The sequence below is a fragment of the Mauremys mutica genome, chromosome 12 (assembly GCF_020497125.1).
Source record: "Mauremys mutica isolate MM-2020 ecotype Southern chromosome 12, ASM2049712v1, whole genome shotgun sequence".
Taxonomy (NCBI): domain Eukaryota; kingdom Metazoa; phylum Chordata; order Testudines; family Geoemydidae; genus Mauremys; species Mauremys mutica.
The window spans coordinates 72,910,059-72,931,081 of NC_059083.1; the positions used below are offsets into that span (position 1 = coordinate 72,910,059).

Consider the following 21,023-nt stretch of genomic DNA (forward strand, 5'->3'; position numbering starts at 1 on the left):
AGTGCATACAGCTCTAGGGTAAAGACAACGGCAAACCTTCCACGGCTTCACTGGATTTTACCCCCTAAACTTTTGTAAGAGGACTCTCGTTTCCTCTGGTTTATCCTTAGTCATAGTAACAAGCATCCTTATTTCACAAAAGAAATATGCAATACTCTTGTATTCAACATAAACTGATGACAGAGATACATCGCTCAGAGAGAAGGCTAGTTTCTATGCCAATTATCTTAGCAAATAGCATTCAGGTCACTAATGGGAATATGAACTTTGTGCCTGCCTACTAGAGAATAGTATCTCAATAGAAACTCAGCAAAGAGTCCTGTGGCACCTTATAGGCTAACAGACCTATTGGCGCATGAGCTTTCGTGGGTGAATACCCACTTCGTCAGACGCATGCATGTATTCACCCACGAAAGCTCCTGCTCCGTCTGTTAGTCTATGAGGTGCCACAGGACACTCTGCTGCTTTTACAGATCCAGACTAACATGGCTATCCCTCTGATAATAGAAACTCAGAAACCACTACTCCCATCAGAGCCCCTCCCCTGAGGCGAGGCTCACAAGACCTAATGTTTGGATTAGCTGACTAAGGTTCCAATCTTCTGAGATGTGTCCTAAACAGCAATGGAGTTGCCTGCTCAGCACCTTGCAGCTCTGGGGTCTACATGACCACTTAACTTCCCTCCTAACCAAAAGGAGTGGTGATTCCAGCCGTGGGAAAGAGAAATACATTGTGGAGTGGTTTTGGGGGTGGGCGGGGGGAGAAATGAGGGTGGTACCATAGGCCTGAATGTATTTCAAGTAATTGTATGGCATGAATTACAAGTGATTTGTAATTTATGCAGTGTATAAAGTTTATTTACTAGCACATTAAACAAATATGAATGAGTTACAAACTCATAAGATTTTACTTCATGAGGATAGAGGCTCTTAATAGATCTAAAGCTGGAACAGCTGCAGGTTAAGTGACCTGCTCAACCCTAAACGAGGCTGACATAGGGATTTAATAAAAAGGCTCCTATACCAAGTAGGAAAGTGTTCATCCTGGGCATTCTTCTGATAACAAGAAATTCTAACTATTTTTAGCTTTACTCTTACTACACCTCTCACTACTCAAAGCAATTATCTAGCATAAACTAGCATCCTGTATTCTTTTAAAAATAGCAAAGCCCTGAGAAAAGGACGTAGTTAAGCACATGACGTCAACATGACGGCCACAGTCACTGGATTCCTCTGGAGGCTAAAATAACCCAGACCTAAAGAAAGAATCCTGGAGGCATCTCATAGAAAAATGTTCCACACAGAGGTAAAAGTACAACTCCTGTATGCTACAGTGCCTGAAAGAATATTAAACATTAAATTTTAAACCAAACTTGTGCAAATATCCTCAGCAATTTCACTTAATTCCCTCACCGATTACTATGGTGAAACAACTTCTAAAACAAATGTGTATTATAATTCAAGTACTGCTTTCAGCATTCAAATTATTGGCTACAAAAAGCAACCAGGTTAAGGAACCAAAATTCTGAATAAAGAGGACAGTCCAAAGTGGATCCATGCGGCAGGATTATCCATCTGTTGTGTCTTGTCTTACACTGTAAGCTCCTTGGGGCGGGGACTGTCTTGGTCTGTATATTTTGGACTAGTGTTTTAGGGCATGTCTACACTGCAGCACAAGCTGGCACACCCACACTGGCTTTGGCGCTTCATTTGGGTACAAAAAAAACCCAACACACCATGAAGTTTCCAAATTCACAAAATATTTATTTTTTTAATAGTCTAGTACATTCAAATTCATGTAGACTAGAATACAGTCATTCAAAATATTTTTGGCGAGTTCCAATTTTTAAAAACCATTTTCACCATTAAATACTCCAAACAACTGGCCATGAAAATTAACTAAAGATAATGGAACAAATCCAAGCAAAAATTTCATTTTTGACAAAAAAGCAAACATTTACATCAATTTTAGTGGTTTTAACAGTGCTCCATTTGAACAGAATAGATGAACCCACAGAAGTGAAAAACATTAAAAACAGACATGTTAAAAAACTGCAGGCATCCGCATGTTTAAGACTGTCATACAAAGGATTGTCTGCCCAGATGTTCCATTTTTATGCTTTTTTAGAGATTTAACTAGTGGTACACGACTAGTGTAGTGGTGCCGTTTTCCAGTCACCAGCTAACACTGTATGGCAACTCATTTCCACGCCTTGATTTTTTTTTTTTTTTTTTAAATAAAGTGTCCCTTCCTGGAAATTGTATAGAAATGTACAGATTCTGTAATATGCAAACAACCCACTGGCAAGTTCAGATGAAATATTAAATAGTACCTTGAAAAACATCCCTATTGTACTAGTCTATTGTTTGAAGACAGGCAATATCCAGAACAAAATCTGAAAAAGGCAACAGGTTTGTTTTTTTTAGTTTTTAAAACACTGACATGAAAAACTGAGTAAATTAGAAAAAAGGATCAAGTCAATCTTAATATAAGACATTGATAATGTAGTGGGACAGATACAATAACTGGACACACAGCATTACAGTGAGGCATCTACATCTAGATATTTAATGCACGTGTTCTACAATCATGCCTTGCTACATTTCGTTTTCCTGTACAGAAAATAGCAATATGCTAAGCCCAGTTTTGCTCTTCTTAAGGTCCCAAATTGATGAGAGATTCTATCAAGTTCTTCAGGCTCTCTTCACTAGAAGGCCATGTGTGTGAAGAACCAGTAACCATAAAATACTCTACGTTATCAGCAATCGCAATATACCAGTTTTGGCTGGGATTCTGAAGGAGCCTAAGGGAGTTAGACATACAACGCCCACTCAAAGCCAGGGGTTGCCGGTATCCAACTCCGCTGAGATCCTTTTGATATTGTAGCCTTAATGTTTCAGCACCAATATATATTAACTCTTCTGGACAATTACTGATGCTTCCTCATTGTCATTTGGATACTGGAATATTTAATAGCTGGCCACCTGCATTGCTACTGCCAAGTTTTGAAAAGTCCGCTCTCATCAATTCAACTGTCTCTATAGATGGCATGTGAGGAGGTGTCTTAAAATGTTTGACTGGTATTAACTACTTGTCTGAAACACTTTGTTTCTTTCATTGATAAGCCATACTAAGAGGTTGTCTACATGGTGCGGTAATGTGGACTACGGGGGTATGCTGCACATTAATTGGTTGATACAGACCATGCTGGTGTGCACTAAAGGCTCCCTAGTGCACTTTAACATAATACTGTTTCAAATAGCACTACATTAAAGTGCATTAGAGAGCCTTTGCAGCATCTGGGCCCATAAGGACAATGTAGCATGTTAGTGCACGTTACAAATCACACCCTGTAATCTGCATTATTCCACCATGTAGACAAGCCCGAAGTAACTAAATGTATTATAGTGAGCAGCATGTTTTCACACTCAAGCTTGGCAGAACCACGTTTTGAAATTCATAATTTTTAAAAACTTGTAGTTACAACCACACTTGTAATAAAACTTTTGGAAGAGGTATAATGTTTGCTTGTCAGTACAGTATGTGGAATGTAAGTTTCTTGTTAAGAGTTTGCAATATGAATAACTGCATAGATGACAGTTGTGTGTTTTCATTTAAATAAATGTACTTTTAAAATTTACAAAAAAAAAAGTTTAAAATTTCTATAAAAGTCATATTATGCCAAGATGACGTGCGGTAAAACTAGATCTATCCCTCCATGATTTATGTTTATTAAATGGCTAGTGAAAAAACAGTAGAAACCAATTTTAAAACAAAAGAAGTTACATCTTTGCTATTGCACTGACTTTCACAATTTGAATCACTAATTTAGAAAAATTCATATAGTAAAAACTGTAAAATTAATCTAGAATACAAAAATTCTGGTTAGTAAACATCAGGAACCCAGTTCTACTAGTGTGGAATGGACTATCAGTACTGTACTTTAGTGTCCTGATTATTTACAGTACTTGCTGTATGAAGGGCAATTCCAGGACACATTATTTAACATCTGTTCACAGTAAATGCATTCAGAGAACTATCTATGTCAGTGCAGATTTTCCTGTGCAATTTCTCAATTCCCCAGAATTCCTTACATCAAATAATACTGTTATGGAGGCCTAGTGCAGATTTTTTTTAAAAAAATCATAAGTGACGGATAATGTCTGCAGGGCTTCTGTAAAGGTACTTCCAAATGGCATAGTAATGAACTGCAGCTGCAATAGCTACAAACATGTGCCAGATGGCATGGGCAAATGGAATGATTCCATCGCTCTTGAAGAACACCACTCCCATGCAATAAATTAAGCCTCCCCAGGCAACTTCTTGAAGTCCATCGGTGTTGTTCTGTTAATTAACAAGGAGACAAAAAAAAAAGTTAGCCTTCAGAATTTAAAACTGGAACAGAAAGTTAATAAGTCTCCAGGCCTTGTTATTGGGGCGGGGAGATGGGATGGATGACTTATTTAATGACATTTAAGAGGCCACATAATATTATTCTGAGACATCACTTTGGAGTACATAGTATATCGATCCTAATTGTGGGTGAGTTTCTAAACCTTGTCATGTGACAGCTAATATGAACAGATCAAACAGGGCAGCCAATCCTAAATGCTTCCAGTTCAGCTTGGAGTTTCAGACTCAGCTTGTTTGAACACTGGCCTGGTGTTGTGATCATTATAAGATGTTTCGCCACATGTGTAAAGTTAGAGGGTCGCTGTTTCTGCTATTATTTTGTTTCAGATTTATCACTTCACCGTTCTAGCAGTCTGAGCAACAAGCTGTAATGTACTTAAATATTTACAATATAACGGCTATTCTTGATTGTGTGTGTGTGTGTGGTGATGTGTTTCACAGGTTACTATTATCAAAGCAATATCAGGTGACATGATCAGAGTTGAGCAGGTCTGACATTCTATCCAGCTGAGAGCGGAGTACACACATGGGAGACCACAAACACGTAAAAATGGATGTAAAGGGGAAAAAAAATACATGATTGTATGCAGCTTATCTCCAGGAGTTAAGAACGTTCAGCTCTAAAACTACAAGTGATGTTTGAGTTATCACCCCGTACATACAAAATCTGACTCTACCAGAAAATGTATCTACAACTGCTCATAATAATAGAGGGGAACTAGCCACCACACTCCAGATTTATAACCTTCTGGACAAATCACATCTTTTCTCTCAAGTACTTGGGAGAGATGATCGAATTTGAAGCATACTTTATGGCTTGTATTCAGTTTTGCTGCAAGAACAGCGATTATAGTTATGTATACTGCAAAAAGTTGATAAGCAATTCTGAATGTGCTTTGGCTGTTGTGTCTATTGCTATTGTCAAGACTTCTGAGCTGAAAATGGGTAATTTTGATAATTTTCAAGCTATACTGAACAGATTAAGAGGATGTAATGATTTAACCAAAAGAAACCAGAACACACATTTCCCAGTGGCATGGTATAATGGTCACTAAATAATAAATTCTTGTAGAGAAAAGTTAATTAGTTCGCTAGAGGTGGTTCTGAGTAGTGACACCTGTGATTAAATTTTTAACACATTATATCCATTCATCTGGAGATGCCTCTAATGGGAAAAGTCAGACTATTCTCCAGCCTTCTTCTTAAGGCAGAGGTGTGCAAACTATGGTCCACGGGCCACACCTGGCCAGCGGGACCCTCCTGCCTGGCCCCTGAGCTCCTGGCCCAGGAGGCTACCCCCGCCCCGAAGCCTCAGCTCATTGCACAGCCAGTGCAATGCTCTGGGCAGCTGGGCAGCCCAGCTGCCAAGCCACGGTCTGATCCGGTGCTCTGGATGGCGCTCCAGGCAGCACAGTAAGAGGGCAGGGGAGTTCGGGGTGGTGGTCAGAGGGCAGGGAACAGGGGTGGTGGAAATCCAGGACCAGTCAGGAGGGGTTGGATGGGGTAGGAGTCCTGGAGGGGCCATTCAACCCAAACAGATGGTTAAATACTTTCAATGCTTCTACAACTAGCATTTATAACAGTGCGTTGAACTGAAATTTACAGCTATACAGACAAAAATGGAACTTCACTGGAGCTCCCTTTTAAACTACTTATAAAAGGAAAGGTATTTATTACATTAACAGCATATTCCTTACCATGGATATCACTACCAGAGCAGGAGAAAATCCCATTGCTAAATAGAAAAGGAGTTCAACAATCTTATACCTAAAGGAATAATTTAAGGAAAGGTACAAGATGAATTTTAATGCACATTTAATATTTCCTTAAAAGACAAAACAGCTAATGTATGACTTTTTAAACTAACAGATGCCCATCAACCACCTAAAGACTTTGTCTACAGATACATCACATTGAAGTTTTATTTACATAACAGAGGGCTGCTAGACACATTGCCTACACACTTTCTATGTATGGCTAAATACGTAGATTTTTCCTCCATACTTTTGAGATGTACCTGTAACTACTACTTTGAGTCTCCCACCAAGTGGGTCAATGCATATTGTTTCAACCCTTCTTTCTTAATAGGTGGGGAAAGACTTATGAAGATTAGTCGCTCGTTCCTTGGGAATGGGGTATGTGATGAGAGGCAGTCACACAGGCTGAAGAAAACAGTAGTGTAAACTAAATAGACTGAGCTCTCCAAACAGCTCAACAGGGGCATTGTAGAAATTTCCTGGGTTAGTAACCTCTCCATGTGCAACTTACATTATATTGCACTGTAATTCTATAAGGAATGTTGTATCAATTAGTTAGCATAGTATAATATGGAAGCAATGAAGGCATCTTGATTGTCTAGGCATTTCTCTCAACTCCCATCAAGAGATTTGACCGTACAGATCAACTACTGAATGAAGTCAATAAAGATACTCCTCCTCTCCTTGCCTACTTTCCACCAGCAAGATTTATGTATTTATTGGACTGTGTCTTAGTTTTCCACAGAAGACATAAGAGCATTTATAAATTTGTTCTAAATGTGAGATATACAAGTTACTGTAAATTTGTATGTGATAAAGTGGGTGCAAATAGCCGTTCACAAGATACAAGCTTGCATCCTTCTATTTATGTATTTCTGCTATTTTGAAGTTCTTAAGTCAATATGCAAGACAAGCTGACATTTTATTATAGCAGTATTTAAAAAGCAGCAAGTTCAAATGCAGTTTAGAGTTTAATGCAGATTAGAATTCTTACTTTTCATGGTAGAGAAATACATAAATGGTTCCTCCAGCTGCCATTAGCCAGATAAACCAACGCATATGAGATGCCAGAGGTCCAAGCTCACGAAGATTTAACCTGAAAATGTGAAGATTACAATAGACAACAGAAGTGATGAATGAATGGAACTTACTGACATAAAAATCTTTGTATTTGTTTAAAAACAATATGAGCTACACTTTGTTTAGAAAACGGGAAGGGGAAATCTTGGGATTTCTTGGAGAGGTAAGAAAACTTATTTGCGAACCTAAACTAAGTCGTGTCTAGGTGTGCTGGGACAGATGTGAGGAAGAGAGAGCACTTTTTTCTATTTCCAAATCCCTTTCTACCATCCCTTTTTAGGGATAATGTTCCGATTATTTTCAATAACAAGTTAAGTTGAAGTAGAGTATTTGGCTTATGACAGTAGAATAGAGAAAAAGACAACTGCAATACTTGAATAATTTAGCAATTGCTCAGTCGAAAGGAGTATCACTATCAGCTAGCTCCCTTTCTTCTTCAGTCCAAATTTTAAAACTCAAGGTTACAAAAAAAAAAAAAAAGAGGAGCCCTGTTACATTCCTTACATAAACCTGATGTCCCACTGAAGTCAGTTTGAATTTTGGATAAGCAGGAATGCAGGTTAAGGCCCATAATTTCTAGTCACGTAGCTCAGAATTCAAAGAGTGACAAAAACAATTTGTTCTTCTTGTAATACAAAAGCGGGAGGAGGCAGCCAAGTTAAATCCCAAGGGATTAGGCCATATTCCATTTCCCAGTTCAATAATGTTGTCAACTACTTCCCAACACCTTTACAAAAGTTATCTGGAAATCATATTGATAAAACAGTGTAGGAAGTTTTAATCCCTTGAAAATATACATTCGATTTCTTACCATGGTGCATATGATGCTGCAATAAAGACATAGATCACCATTCTGTCACACATGTGAAAACAATGTTCCATTGTCCTAACAAAGAAAAAACAAGCTGCTAAAATACAAGTTTTGGAAAAATGTCAATTCCTCTCTGTCAAGAAAAAGCATTAGCACTTTTAGTGTTCAACATGAAAGTTCTCAAATTTTAAATGCTTTCCATGTACAATAGTAAAGCTTCTTGGTCTTTGAGACACTAGAGTAGGGACCAAGTGCTCAGATCTGGCTCTGTGCTCCCTCATTTCAGGGCTGGCTATGCCTTCAGCCTGCAGCAGCCTCCAGGATGATCTACGTTGGGTTGGCTCAAGCAACCCAGAGCACAGCAGTACTCCTTGTCATGTCTTTTCCCCAGCCATGACCCCATGTTAGGGCAAGATAGCATGGAGTTGCTACACATGCTCTGCATCACCCAACGACAGGCACTACGCAGAGGGAATCCTTAAAGAGGCTGTTTAAGGCAACTTTGTGACCCCAGAGGAATCATAGCAGGAGCAAGAATCTGGCCCTAGTTCTGCTATTAGAGACTAACTTTGAAACAGAACCTTTGTCTGGTCAACTGTGTATTATACTGTAAGACACTTAGCAGGTTCTGTGTCGAGCTCAATGTGTGGTAGAATGCGAAACATCCAGCCAGCAATCACATTTCTATACTGAGATAAAAATCCACCTCACTTTTAATCTAGCAATTTTCTTCTACAGAATAATGTTGAGTTGCTTGTGACATACGTTAACTGCAACAGTTAATGCCAGCATAAATTGTGTGGTTTTGTTGTGTTGCTCTGTCCTGTACATATATAGTTAAAGTGATTCAGAGTCTTGTGATAGAAGGCAGTATATGCTATTATTTTAATAAAGACGTAGTCAGGAACATGCTAGTGATTCATTATGTTCTGCCTATAGAAAGTGATCAGAAATAATGGTAGGTGTAAGATTAGCAGAAGACCAATTTATTTTTGGTTCAGTGTCTTATTAAATATTGAGCTTAGACTTCATAGAAGTCAACTCATATTTGAATATGCCATGCAGGAACATAGAAATGTGACACAAAGCTACATTTTGTTCAGTATTCTAATGTTCTTTAAATAGTGCATCTAGTTTTCTCTGGCATAATTCTTCCCAACAGAGTATATGGTTACTTTAGTGATCCAACCTTGCAAGCCAATCATCTGCACTGATAGAATGAAGGTTTCCTGGAGAATCTCTTACACAGCACAGAAGGCACCCATCACAATGCTCTGCAAAAGCGGAAAAAAAGTGTTCCTTGGTCTGCTTAGTCAGGGTAATTGAATCTGACCACTTCAGAAGCAGCATGAAAAACATTATGGTCAGTGAGTGTTCTGTGGATACCTTAAGTGACTCTTTTTCCAGGAAACAATGTGAAACACCGTGGAAACAATGAAGAGTGCACAGAGGCCCATGCCATACATCCATGCGGTTATCTTTTCCCATCGATCATCAGAGAGCCGGTGGAGGAGGGCACTACCCACAATGGCTGGAAAAATGAGGAACTAAGGAAACAATAATAAGAACATAGATGTTATTCTCTATCCCCAGCCACTGTGTAGAATCACCCACCCATTCCAGAACTATGGATTTCTCTGGTCACAATACACAAGCAACAGCAAACAGACCCAATTATAAATAGCATATTGTCTATTGCAATAAGTAAGTGTGTGCTTGTCCATCTTCGCACAACCTCTTTTCACTGAAATAAAGTAAGACCTGATTAGCTGTTTAGGGAGCTGCCATCAGTCTGTGCAACACAAATGATACAAAACCTAATATCACCAATGTCTAAATATTTCAAAGGTTACTCCTAGTAGATTTATATATCAATTCTACCTCTTCCTCACATTAGTGTTTGTGATTAATCATTAGCCTCTTCAGTCATAAAGAACCAGGGATACAGACACTCAGCACAGCTCTTCACTTAGTAGGCTACTTAAAATACAAAGATTTTGAAGGAGATCTTTGGTCTTCACAACTGCTTTGCAAAGCCCAAACTAATTTCAGATTAAAACCCAATATGGTATATTTACCTAGCTGGAAGTAATGCAAACTGAGGGCCAACTTCTGCCTTCAGATGCATGCACAGTGTCCACTGGAGGCTAAGAGAGAGTCCCACCCTGTGCATGCATCCATGAGCAAAAAAGTTCTCTTTTTAGTATAACGACTGAGAAGTCTAAAGAGAAATCTTTAAAGGAAACTTAAAGCCTCAATTCAGAAAAGCACTAAAGCAGGTGTTTTAGCCTCACTGAAGTCTAAATTCTGTTGACATGTGCTTTGCTGAACTGAGGATTTAAGTACTGACTGTATTGGCATAGTCAAAGTAGTACAACATCCCCCTAGTGTGGAGGAAGATTTATACAGGTATAAATGCCTTTATACCAGTATAACTTATTCCTGAAGGGAATGGGAATAATCTATACTAGTATAAGTATCAGAGGGGTAGCCGTGTTAGTCTGGATCTGTAAAAGCAGCAAAGAGTCTTGTGGCACCTTATAGACTAACAGACGTTTTGGAGCATGAGCTTTCATGGGTGAATACCCACTTCATCGGACGCATGTACATCCGACGAAGTGGGTATTCACCCACGAAAGCTCATGCTCCAAAAGGTCTGTTAGTCTATAGACTAACTCTTTGCTGCTTATACTAGTATAAGGCACCTTTAATTTGGTATAATTGGGTCCACATTGGGGATTGTACCAGCATAACTATTTCACTAAAATCCCACCTCCAAAGCAAAATGGTTATAATGATACAAAAATCAGTGAGTAGAGAGGCCTAAATAAGAGCAGGAGGAAATTCTCATGTACGTACTGAGCATTTAAATGGTGTTTTTCTGTACTCTTGATAACAGAACAAGGATCTGTTAAGGCCACTGCAGAGTAACATTTAGAAAATAATCCCAATTCACAACCCAAACATAACCTATATCACTTTTAGGCTTGAAGTAGCATTCTGAATACCTGAGTTACCTTTAAGTCTTAGTGGTAAAAATATGCTACATGAAATCCAAAGAAGTAATAAAAAAAATAAAGTAAAAAGTGGTTGTGTGAATTTTATATAATTATAATGAAGAAAATTTAAAATGTGCCACTTTGGTTTAGATTTTAATAGTGGCAGTTCAAAGATCTTTATCACCTGCTATTTGTGTGTGTGTGTGTGTGTGTGTGTGTGTGACTGTAGGTCTGACAAATTGGTAACAGTGATAAAAAGTGCTCAGATGAGGTCTGTTTAGGTCATAAGAAACATTTCAACCTGCCCCCTTCAAACAACAGAAAATATACATCTAAGTATTTTTAACATAGCAGTTTTCTGTAGCCAAAAGAAGTATTCTACTGGTCCTGATATAGATTTTTCAGGCTTTATTGAAAAAAATGAAATATTAATTTAACCAATGAAATTATTGGTACAGCCCAAAGTGGGAAAACACAGGTCTTTCGTGATAAACACTGCATCCTGGAATTTGACAATGCTTCACCATTTTAAAAGTCTGTAATGCAAGACAGAATTACAGGATGCAAAGTTCTTCCTTGATCTACACTGTAGATATACTGTACTTTATCCACATGCAAAACTCCCTGTAGCATAAATGGAAATTCTGAGCATGGCTACAATAGATATCATTCAAGAAAAGTCTGCAATGTGGATTGAAAAACAGTTTGCAACTTGAACACTAGAGTTCACAAACCAATTTAAAAGCACAGAACTAGTGCCTTTTTTTTTTGTTTAAAATAAAACCTCCAGGAGATAAATGCATGTACTGATCCTTAAACACACACAGAATGCAACAATTGCATTTCTGTGATGCCTTTGCCTTCCATTCACAGACCTCAAGATCCTTTTACAAAGATTAGAATATATTAGCTAACTGCAGAGCTGTAAAAACATGTTGAGTACTGCGCTGTTAGTACCACAGCAAGTGGACCAATGCACGAGACATGTTTACCTTTTAATTTGAAGTTCACACTGAATGCAGTTTAGTCTTCTCCATCCTCAGATTTAATGGAATACACATAAACCCCAAAGAATACCTTAGCCTAGAAGTATATTACTCATAAGACACCTTAAGCACTGGTGGTCGCCATTAAAAAGTAAACTTTTACACAATTAAGAAACAGTGCATTTAAGATACCAGATATTTTTGACAAGGCGGGGGTCTAACTTTTATAAAGACCACCGTAGTTCAAGTTATAGCAGGGTGAAGCAAATCAGTTTATTTTACCATCTCTTCCTTCATGTCTTTAGAGGATGAATACAGATACAAATCAATACAGATTTCAATCAAATGTTATTTTATTTCTGCCATTTTCCTGGCTTTTATTCTGAGCTCCAAATAAAAAATTCCACTCCTGCTATGGAAGAATTATAAACTCTACATTTCTCTTTTCTTCTAAGTGGCCCATTTGGCAAATAGCATGCCTTGCCTATATGCCACCAAAAGCATCATGGGAACAGTTAACTAAACAAAAGGTGTTTCATTACTTCCAGGGTGTTTGCTTTCAATCTAGCCATTTTATGTCAGACCAGAAGAGAAATTTTGCTGTCTGCTTACCTACTGGCAAACAGAATTCTCTACTACACTAATTACACTTGACACAATATAGGTTCTAATAAAAATAAGACGCATATAAAAATGGACTTCTCATCCACCTTTTAAAAAGCAAGATATAGCTTTAGTCTTAGAGCAGTGATAAGCAATACAAGTTTTTTACTCAAACTTTTCATAGATACAAAGATTTCCAGGCCAGAAGGGTCCATCTATAATACAGGCTATACAACTTTCCCAAAATAATTCCTGGAGCAGATCTTTTAGAAATTTAAAACTTCAAAAATTGCACGACAAATACAGTATCAGTTCTCAAAAGGGGAAAGTCCTGACAGTACCTTTAGGGGTGATATTTACTAACAAACTGAGGGAATGGATCTATTTTGACAGAATCATAAAATGCTGAGTTGTCACAATATAATGTAACAGTGCTAAACTGCCAGACAATGTCTTGTTCTTGGTATTCAAATTTGCTGAAATTTACACCTTCGTTCCTTGTGTAAGCAAAACTATATTAACAGGAGAGACTGTACCAGGGTGCTAATTCCGTGTGCCAAATCCACTGCTTTATAAATAGCCCAACTGAAACAAAAGCCAGCATTAAAATAAAGTAAATCAATTTAGAGAGAATTCCATTTCGTAGTTCAAGGTTAGCAATTACTTTGAGCACCTTAGCCAAAGCGTACTTGCTAAATTAGAGGAAGTGAGCAGTGAACTTTGGAGAGGCGGAGGGAGGGAGGTGGTGGTCAGGGAACTGACAGTATTTTAGAGGCGATGTAGCAGAACTGCTGCCTAGTTCTTCCAATTTTACCAAGATATTTTAGAATACATTTGAGAAACTTGTCTGAGCATCATTTGCTTTACTTTCTATTAAGGAAAGGACAGGAAGGAGTTAAGATGCATTAACAGTTTATGCAGTTTATTTCTATGGGCTGGGATTATCAAATGAGCCTGTTGAATGAGGAGCTGAATGTTCATTGAAACTGGCTGGGATTTAGGCACCTAACTCTGTTAGAGCCTTGGAAAAATCCTAATCATTCAGTTATGAGAAAGTCGCAGTTACTGCTGGCAGGAATATCTGCTGAAGGAACTGAAAGATGGCAAATACACTGGGGAAAGTCCATAGCACTTCCCTATTACTACACATAACAGCAACTTTAATTAGGGCCCACAGCAGAATGAATGATGCAGAAACAATAAGCCCTAAAGCTGTTTGGAGAAGAAGTTTTGATGGAATCATGTGCCATCGGAACATGCAGAGCTGTTGAAATCTTGGCACTCTGTGAAATCCTGTCATGCCCCTGGAATTTCCTTTTGGAAGAAAACCAGAAGAAAATGTTTAACAGTGTAAGAACATTCTGTCTGGACATTTTCAGAATTTTTTTTTTTATTTTTTGTTTTGAAACCAACTTTCCATTTGGAAGTTTTAAAAATGTGTACCATCTCAAATTAGAATGCAAAATAAGACTGTCAAAATCAAAATGAAATGTTTCAATTTTGCTGAAACAAAACATTTCAACTAAACAAACAATTTTTTTTAGAAGTTTCTTTCAGCTTCGAAATTTTTCAGTTTGTTTAAATTTGGAATGAAGCCAAATTAAAAAAAAAAACCCACAACAAAACCCACAAACAACAACAAAAACTTGAAGTCCTTCGTGAAACATAACTGCATCCTCCACACAATTCTAATAAGCTTCTTGCAGCACAAAATGAAGCCCACAGAACTTATATGTAAGGTAACCACTGAAAACTTATATATTGCAACACCAACGTGCTGTTTGCTGTCAAACTGTGGCAGAACAGTATAAACTTCCCGTCATTTTCGCAGTTTACTAGGGTGGTATAGACTCTACTTTACCTCAACTTGTTCCACATTTCATACTGTTTACGTAGCACCATTTTGGTCTTTGTACAGTAGCTACACCAGTTAGATCGTGTTGGCTTATGCACAAAGTGCAGGCAAGTTGTGTGTTAAGTTACTACTCTTTTTGTTGCACAGACCACAACAACACAATGTAAAGTTATTCTCTTGGATAAGTTTTCCATGTGAGAGGCAAAAGCGTGCAAAACCTCAATGCTTGCTCTGTGTATGGAGACAAGTGGAAAGACTATGTAAAGCAGGTAGCACTATGTGGAACTTGAGTATTCACAGGGAAGCATGCAGCAGTCCCAGCCTCAACACTGAAGATCTTGAGGCATTCAGTTTGATTGCCTGTCCCTGTACATGGCTTTCAGAGATGACTTCTCCACTGGCAGTACAGCATGATCATTGGCCATGCCACATTGTCTACACACCCATACACTGTTTCTCTCTGTACTCCCCAACAGTGGCTGGAGAGAAACAGGGCCCTCTCTCCATTAGCTCTTTCACAATCTGCACTGTTGAGGATCCTCCTCCAAGGAGCTGACAAGCTCTCCACTGCTCCCTTCCGGGAATACTTGCAGTCCTCTGCTCCCCACTGCATGATGCAGCATTGGGGAATATAGACCAGGACTCATTTTGAAATACAGAAAGAAGAGAGCCCCTTGAAAGCAAGTGGGAAGGGACTTTTAAAATTGTTGCAAAGACAAGTTGTTCACATTTTGCTCATTTTAGTTCACTATTGTACAGCACGTGCTCTCGACACAGGTATAAAACGCCTCGATTTTGGATAATTTCAGATTGACCCCTCCACTCCCATATCAAATGGAGTTTATTTTACAGCAACTTAACTGTAAATGTCTCCCAGCTTCACTCATAGGCACGGTTTCTTTCCTGATCCTGCAGCTACAAAAAGAGCAGACTCGAGTGTCGCTACATTCATCCGCTAGCTGCCCTTCCTGCATCTCACAGTTAGTGCACTCAACTGAGAGAGTGGCAGATCCAAATTCAAGTCCCTGCTCCAAATCAAAGAGTGAGTGGATTTGAACCTGGGCCTCCCACATCCTGGATGAGTGCAGTAACCACTGGGTTGGAGGATCAAAAGGCATTCCACCACCACCAGGCTGAAGAGCAATCAAGTTCCCTGGTAAATCTAGCCTGAACATTTCCCCCCCACCCCAAAACTACTTGCCAAATTAGGGTCAAATTCACAAATAGTTTTAGTTGACCTGAGACTGCATTTTTGGGTGAATAAACTAGTCACTCAACATTTTTTTGGTCCAGGATAACATGTGGATATTTATATTCAGATACTTAGAGTTTATACTCACCTTAACTGTTAGTGTCTAAAAATGTCTAGACTTCTCTCAAATCTTCTCTTTCTAAATTGTTTAATCATTGCAAAGCTGTTCAGTTTTATTTCTATCCTAAAATGTAGCCTATGCCGCAACTTTGTATTTAAAGGCTCAAAAGTTTTTAAACTGTTAAATCTTCCTTGTTCTTCCTGTACTGAACAATAATCTGTCTAAAAGGATTATAGTAATCATTAGCCTATAGAGATCCATTTTCATGATGCTTTAGTCACCCTTTGATTGGGCAGAAGGGAAATAGATGGGTCAAAACCTTTAACCTGCAGGACTTTTCCAAAATATGACTCCTTGGATCCTTCTGCGCTCACGGAACATGTGTTTATGATCACTACTTGTATTTACTACTACTTTCTAGTAATAGTATACCATCAGATTGATTTTAGAAGTTGCAAACAAATACATTTAGGAATTCAAAGCTAAAAGAAATGTAGGATTCCAATACCATAAAGGGTTTCACTGAAAGAACTGGTCAAATAATGAATTTACTTACTGCGTGTGTATAACAGTTAGCAGCATGTTCATAGCAAGTGGGTTTGTAGCGGCTGTTTGCTGGAGCTGGGTGGTTCATGAACCTGTTCAGATAATCATGGAATACTTTTAGAAAAGTTAACACACACTACCACACACAGTAGCATCTAACTTAAATCTGTTAACATGTTAAAAATATAAGCAAAGCGATGTTTTTCTTACAGATATTTTAAGCCATCTTAAAGATATAATATACAATTGAAAGCTGACCTAATGAAGAAATTCATTAAATAATTTTTTCTATGTCCCAGTGTATAGAAGACCAATCCCCTACACATGGAAGACTCTTAATTTAGTAGTAGTTGCATGCAAGATCAGACCTTAGTTTTTCCCCATGGCTTGTTCTGTTTTCTTTAAACATACACAGGGTGGCAGCTCTGAGGAATGGCCATGACTCTAGGGAATAAATGTTAAAATAGGAGTAACACTAGGACCAAGATTTCTTTTATCTAAAGTTAGAACTAGAGAAAACTGTTATATCTAGATACTAGAGACTAATCCTTTGGATTATGACAGCTGAGATATTGGTGTTTCTGTTCCTCTAAGGGGCCTCAACAATTGTGAGTGTGCCTAGTCTTTTAACCAACTGTTTTAGCTAAGGTCAAGACTTTGGGTCTGCCATCCAAGTCTAAGACATATTTTTCTTTTTTGACTGACTGTTTCACCACAGTCTCTTCCCCAGGCCATATGGACCCATAGTATTCAGAACATCCTGGAGGAAAATTGGGTTTTATTCCAAATTAAGATTAGATTCAGAGGAGAGGGAGCATGGCTGAACTCTCTCAACTTTTCCGATAGAGCATATTACTTCAATAGTAGCTTCAGAGAAGTGAGAGCCAAAGGGGATATCAAAGTTCTCACTGTTCATGAACTACTGTTAATCTAGTTCTGATGAAAAATGTTTCCCCATATTTTTTCCAGTCTAACTTCTAAGCAAAAATGTAGCACCAGGACACTAAAATAAATCATTTCCAGCTGGTGTTTAAAAATATGGCAATTTATACCATTTATTAGACAGTCCAGACAACTGAGATGTTCAACTTGCCCTTCCATGCTGCACTACATGTTTCAATACCAAGCAATTAAAGGAATATTTTGCTAGCTCTAGAATGAGATGCATTATTTTAAAAAAGTCAAAAATTTTATCTACATTATAAATGTAGAAATAGTTTTGAATACCAAAAATGAGTAGTATTTTTATAGAGCTAGAGCTCCTTTATAGGTAGCCTAATAAGACCAATGAACCCATTTCTAAAGACTTTTCCTTTAAGACTATACATCATCTTCTGCCCGCTTAGCACTGCATTCAGATCACAATGGTTTCAAGGTCAAACATACATCTAGGTAACATTTCAATATGTTGTGGCAAATATCCTATTGTTTATTTAGGAATTGCGAAGGATTGCATAGAGCAAGAATAGGTGGTCCTTTGGAAGTGGATGGGAGTATAAATCTAAAATAAATAATGCATTTTAATTCTGCTTGAACCAAGAGTCAATCACAAGAGGCTCGTGAATAGAATCAATTGAGAAAACGTAAGAGAATGTTAGAAAAAACTTGCCAGCATAAGCTATATTCTTCTGAGAACAGCTGGAAAAACCCTGTGTCACATAAAACTGCAGACACAGGCAACAAGACCAGAACCAATATGCAAATATTCCCTGTATCATTCTAAAACTTTTTTTTTTTAAAGCTATACACAAATAGGGAAAATTAATGTTCAAGAAGAAACGTCATACTAACTTACTCCCCCGTCGGTCTATATCCATCTCTTGTTTTAAACTTACACTAAGTCCCTTGGGACAGGGATCCTCTTTGTTCAGTGCCTAGCACAGCGGGGTTCTGGTATGGGGCCCCTAGGTACTACAGTAATACAAAATAATAGTTAATAATTATTCCAAGTAGATCATTTTGTACCAATAACCAGCAATACCCAACTGGGTTTCTCATAGGCTTTCACTGGTACCCAGCAGGGAACAGAATCATAAATGCACAGTCCCATCCTCTCTCCCCCCCCCCCCCCGCCACTTCCCAACAGGTGCTTATATGTTCAGAGCTCAAAACTGCTTCATAACACAAGTCCTGTTTATAATGCAAGAACTTTGTTTTTCCTGGTTAGGTTTCTTAAGTCAAGAGCCCTATTTAAATACCATCAATTTACTGTGCTGTGACGTCAGACCAGGCCAATCTTAGCAGCTGAAGATGTGACATTTGGAAGCTAATTCTTTTGACCAAATATAGAGTCCTATTTGTGAAACAGAAAATAGTGACAAATATTTTTATCTATTCATAACTGACAATCAGCGCAAGTTAACATTGAAACTCTGGGTGCTAATGTTTTTTATTCATGTATACTAAACTGCAGGATTCCTTATTTATCAAAGACTGATAAATTGAGCAGGATATCAAAATTAAACTCCCCTTCTAAACTGGTCCACTAACAAATACAATCTCTATATAAAGTTGCATTTTCTGGGTTCCCTGTAGAGGCATAACAAAATGTAATGTTTATTCACACACCAGTGAATACTGAACATTTATGCCTAACTGCAGTGAACTCCACTAAATCCTAAAACAATGAGGAATTTAGCAGACTTATACCTGTTCTTAGTCTCTAGAACAACCGTAGGATTGCAATCAGAGGTAAACAGATTTCCAGGACATTTGGAAAATGGAATTAATGCCTGGTTGCCTCTCTTTATTTATTCAACAACTGTTAAAGATTATCTGAAAGTTGTCTAGAGGGAGCCAAACAGTTCACTCAGTTTTGTTTCCAAGTTGGGAAAATAGTTAAAAATAAAGCATCTGTTGGGTTATTCTAGTGTTCAGGATTAGATTGCTCCTGCACAGTTAAGTGGATTCAAAACCACAGGAGACGTCTTTCCATTGATTACATCTGGGATGATTTTACAAAATTTCTCCATGGACCACAGTGGTACCTTTGAGGCCTTATTATATGTAGAAACAAAAAGGGATAATTATATCTTGAGAGTAAACTTTAAAGTTTTGCTTATTTCAAGATTCGGATGTTTTGAACTATTCATGATTTACAAGAAAGTTTAAGATGGTTAATGGGATAGTTCATTGCAGTACAAGTTTAAATTAAATTATATTCTAATTTTATATCTAAATGAAAACAAAGATCATCATCTGCACAGGAGATGGGTGAATGCATTGCCAGATCCTCTAAGGACTGGATGAACTTAAATGACTTTAATAGGACTGGGTTAGATGCAGACTTTCACTAAAGTCCCCATCTCCAAAAGAGTTGGCTGGTATACCATACACCAGTGGAGACTCCCCACTGATATAAGCAATACCAGTCTAGACATCTTATAGCAGCAAAAGAGTTCTTTTGGCAGTATAGTTTATACTAATTTACCAAATGAAATCAGCTATACCAGCAAAAAACTTTTTTGCTGGTATAAACTGCATCTATACTAATGCTTTCTGCTGGTATAAATGTGTTGTAAAGAATCACACCGCTAACCAACATAATTACACTGGCTAAAAGCCCTGTTGTAGAACAGTTTGGAGATCTTCACAAACATGGAGTCTGTTTCTTTAGACAAGATTCTAGAAGCTTGTTTGAAGGTTTCCACTTGGTTAACACATTGACAGCACAGTCAGGGGCGGCTCTAGGCCCCAGCACGCCAAGCACGTGCTTGGGGTGGCAAGCCACAGGGGGCGCTCTGCCGGTCCCTGCAAGGGCGGCAGGCAGGTTGCCTTCGGCGGCATGCCTGCGGAGGGGCTGCTGGTCCCGTGGCTTCGGCGGACCTCCTGCAGGCTGCCGCCAAATCCGCAGGACTGGGGACCTCCCGCAGGCAAGCCGCCGAAGGCAGCCTAGAGTTGCCCCTGAGCACAGTAGAGAATTTCAGTGCTCTTTAGCAAGAATCTTATTGGAAGAGCAGCATTACTGAGCTACTAAATGGAAACTGAGCCCTGCCCTTTTTCTACCATAGATGATTGTCTCGCAGAATTGTGTTTTTAGGGAGGGGCTCATCCATAGAGTGACAGAGATCCTAGTTTGTCTACAAATGCTTTGTTTAAACAAATCAAGACAGAGAAATTAGTTTGGGGATAATACACGAGTGCTCCCCTTTGGATCTTGGAAGAGTTCTAAAAATTTGCACTTCTACTGTGCCTTTAATGGGAAGATTTCAAAGCACTGTATCACCTATTAGCTTTAGGTGTGACCCCCCCCCCATACGTCCTTTGTGAAAAAAATTCATGCCTCACTGACACCACAATAGTTACTAGGTCACACTGACTCCCATTCTAGATTTCCAAGAAGACCAACATTTACAAGTACACTGGATCCTCGCTAGAAGACGCATCTATATAGCATGAATTTGCATATAACACGGTCACGCCCATGGATCCCAAATTTAATTACTTTAATTGTAATTCATTTTAACACGGTCCCCGCTATAACACAGTCTCAAATCCCACGTTCTAGCAAGGGTCTGGTGTATTTCTTTACACTTATCAAACATAGTAAAAAAATATTCCAAGAAACACACAAACCAAATGTTAGTGTAAAGCTAATTTGAAGAAAATGGTGAAATATTTTTTTCTACAACAGAAGACTAGTGCCTTAGGAGCACTAGGC

The 21,023-nt window shown here is 38.4% G+C and overlaps 1 protein-coding gene across 1 annotated transcript in view; it reads right to left on the reverse strand.

Annotated features, from left to right (window-relative positions):
* Positions 1-1,742: 1,742 nt before the first annotated feature.
* The window catches only part of MMD (monocyte to macrophage differentiation associated), a 28,313-nt gene continuing 9,032 nt past the window's right edge, over positions 1,743-21,023 (reverse strand). Inside the window, exons 2-7 of the mRNA XM_044982743.1 lie at positions 16,374-16,455; positions 9,448-9,608; positions 8,062-8,136; positions 7,165-7,266; positions 6,111-6,180; positions 1,743-4,344 (exon numbers count right to left, since the gene is read on the reverse strand). Coding sequence (XP_044838678.1) covers positions 4,144-4,344; positions 6,111-6,180; positions 7,165-7,266; positions 8,062-8,136; positions 9,448-9,608; positions 16,374-16,455 — 691 coding nt within the window. The 3' untranslated portion in view covers positions 1,743-4,143. The remainder of the gene's footprint in view (positions 4,345-6,110; positions 6,181-7,164; positions 7,267-8,061; positions 8,137-9,447; positions 9,609-16,373; positions 16,456-21,023) is intronic.